This window comes from Teleopsis dalmanni, chromosome 1 (assembly GCF_002237135.1).
Source record: "Teleopsis dalmanni isolate 2A chromosome 1, ASM223713v2, whole genome shotgun sequence".
In the NCBI taxonomy this organism is placed as follows: Eukaryota; Metazoa; Arthropoda; class Insecta; order Diptera; family Diopsidae; genus Teleopsis; species Teleopsis dalmanni.
In genome coordinates, this window is record NC_051846.1 from 61,550,630 (window position 1) to 61,552,819 (window position 2,190).

The following is a 2,190-nucleotide window of genomic DNA, read 5'->3' on the forward strand; positions in this document are numbered from 1 at the left end:
TAGCAACCCAGTAGGGACCGTCATGCTGCTATCTTCCCTTACATCATGCTTACTTTTCGCCGGTCATCATGACGAGTTCCTTTCCAAATTCCCATGACTTTTATTAGCAGTTGGCCGCCGAAATCATGCATGACTTGGTAAAGTGCAAAAGGTATGCGGCACGAAATACGGAATTGACATTCGTAAAACTTCGTTTACGAATCCAAATGCACTTTACGATGGAAGCATGTTGTAAGCATGACAAAGTAAACTAAATCGTCATGGGCGATGCTTGTGCACGCAAAATATGAGGTGATCATTTTCTGCCTTACGACCTGCTTCCAAAGAAGGTGGTCACCTTCTTTTGTAGCTTACGAAGTCAGTAGGTTGTAAGGATGTTAAATGCTCTTGCATTTTACATATTTTTATTCTAAAATAAATTTTTATAAAAAAAATAAAAAAACAATATATTTTTTTGTTTTAATTTATTAGAAAAATAAATAAACATTACAAAAACAATAGATTATAATTTTTTTTGGTTTAAATTTTTTTTTAAATATAAATATTATTAATTTTTTTTGTTTTAATTTTTTCTTTAATATAAATAAATAAAAATTACAATATTATAAATTATAATTTTTTTTGCTTTAAATTTTTTTTAATTTTTTTTTAATATAAATAAATAAAATTAACAAAAACAATATTTATTGATATTATAATTATAGATTTTAATTTTTTTTTGTATTTTTTCTTTGTTTTTTTTATTATTATAAATATTAAATAAATAAATAAAAATTATTTGCTGGTTTCTTCCACTCTGCGCTTCTTCCGGTCGTTGCACTGCTGTTTATAATGAATTCCTTTAACATTCTTTATGGCTATTCGTATATCCGAAATATACTCCTTTTCTGTATAGCCATCTTTTTGCAAGGCTTCTGTAAAGAAAAATAAGTTGTTAGTTTTATTTATTTATTTATATATATGCATCAATTTTTTTATACCGAATATTGAAGCATTTAAGAATTTAAATTCCTTAAATGCTTTTTTGGTGCCAATTTCATCATAATTTAACTCCAAAACTAACGTTCGATCGATGATTCGATGTAAGTTTTTTTTTATTCCCTCCGGTTGAATAATGGATTTTATTAATTTAGCCTAAATGGTTTCAAAAAGAAAAAAATTTATAAATCGAACGAAGTAATTCAATTAAAATATAATCAAAAGTTTTGTATATTTAGTTTTTGATTGTATGAAATATAACTTACATATTGAGCACTTTTAGTTGCACAAAGTGCGTCCATATTCCCCAATTCTTCAAACGTCTTGATGGGAAAGCAGTTATCAGAAACTGCTGTATCGCTTCTCTTTTCCATCATGTTCATGAGTGTGTGGAATTTTGCTATAACGTCAATGTTACTTTCTGTAAAAAAAAGGGATTCTCATAAATAATTTTATTTTATTTAGTAAAATTAGTAATGTTACCTTTTACTAATTTCAACTCCTTGAGTATCCTGATTTTGAGAAATTGAGAAATAATAACTAACAACTTAAATTAAAATATAAACAAATAATTAAATAATAACAATTATTATTAAAATAATAAATAAATATTCCAGTAAATAAACTGGAAACAGCAACAGAACTGTAGACTGAAACAGAAATAATAAATATAGTTTTTAAAAAACACGCCAGGTATATAAAGCGCAATCAAAAAAAATGTTTTCAATTTAAATTTCAACTTACACTGGAATTCCGAAGGAAAAACTATTGATATTGTTAAACACAAATTCACAATATATTATAAATTTCTTTTGTTTATTCGTTTATAATATTCGTTTATTAATTTATTAAATTTAATAAATTTAGCAAGACACCAAAAATTCACAAAATCGATCCGCACCGAAAAATTAAACGCTCCGCACTTAAATGCACACGAATACTGAGCATGCTCGAATAATTGTATAGAAATTTCCTTAAGGAATACAACAACAACAAATATGACAAAAAAATATCTGTCGTTCGGTTAATTTCACGAAGAGTAAGGGTTTTTTTTTCGCTAGCCGCATGACATGATACATTACCAGTACATTCTTTTAGTATGATGACTTCTCACATTCCTTTGTAAACATGATGTCATGCATACCTTTTTCATGTGCTTACCAAACGGACTACTGGGAAATTGTATTGTTTATTTTTGGAGGGGGATAAGCG

General features: G+C 27.0%; 1 protein-coding gene across 1 annotated transcript in view; it reads right to left on the bottom strand.

Annotated features, from left to right (window-relative positions):
- Window positions 1-735: 735 nt before the first annotated feature.
- LOC119682383 overlaps window positions 736-2,190 on the bottom strand; it is a 7,630-nt gene continuing 6,175 nt past the window's right edge. Inside the window, exons 3-6 of the mRNA XM_038095817.1 lie at window positions 1,462-1,525; window positions 1,245-1,399; window positions 981-1,134; window positions 736-914 (exon numbers count right to left, since the gene is read on the bottom strand). Coding sequence (XP_037951745.1) covers window positions 775-914; window positions 981-1,134; window positions 1,245-1,399; window positions 1,462-1,525 — 513 coding nt within the window. The 3' untranslated portion in view covers window positions 736-774. The remainder of the gene's footprint in view (window positions 915-980; window positions 1,135-1,244; window positions 1,400-1,461; window positions 1,526-2,190) is intronic.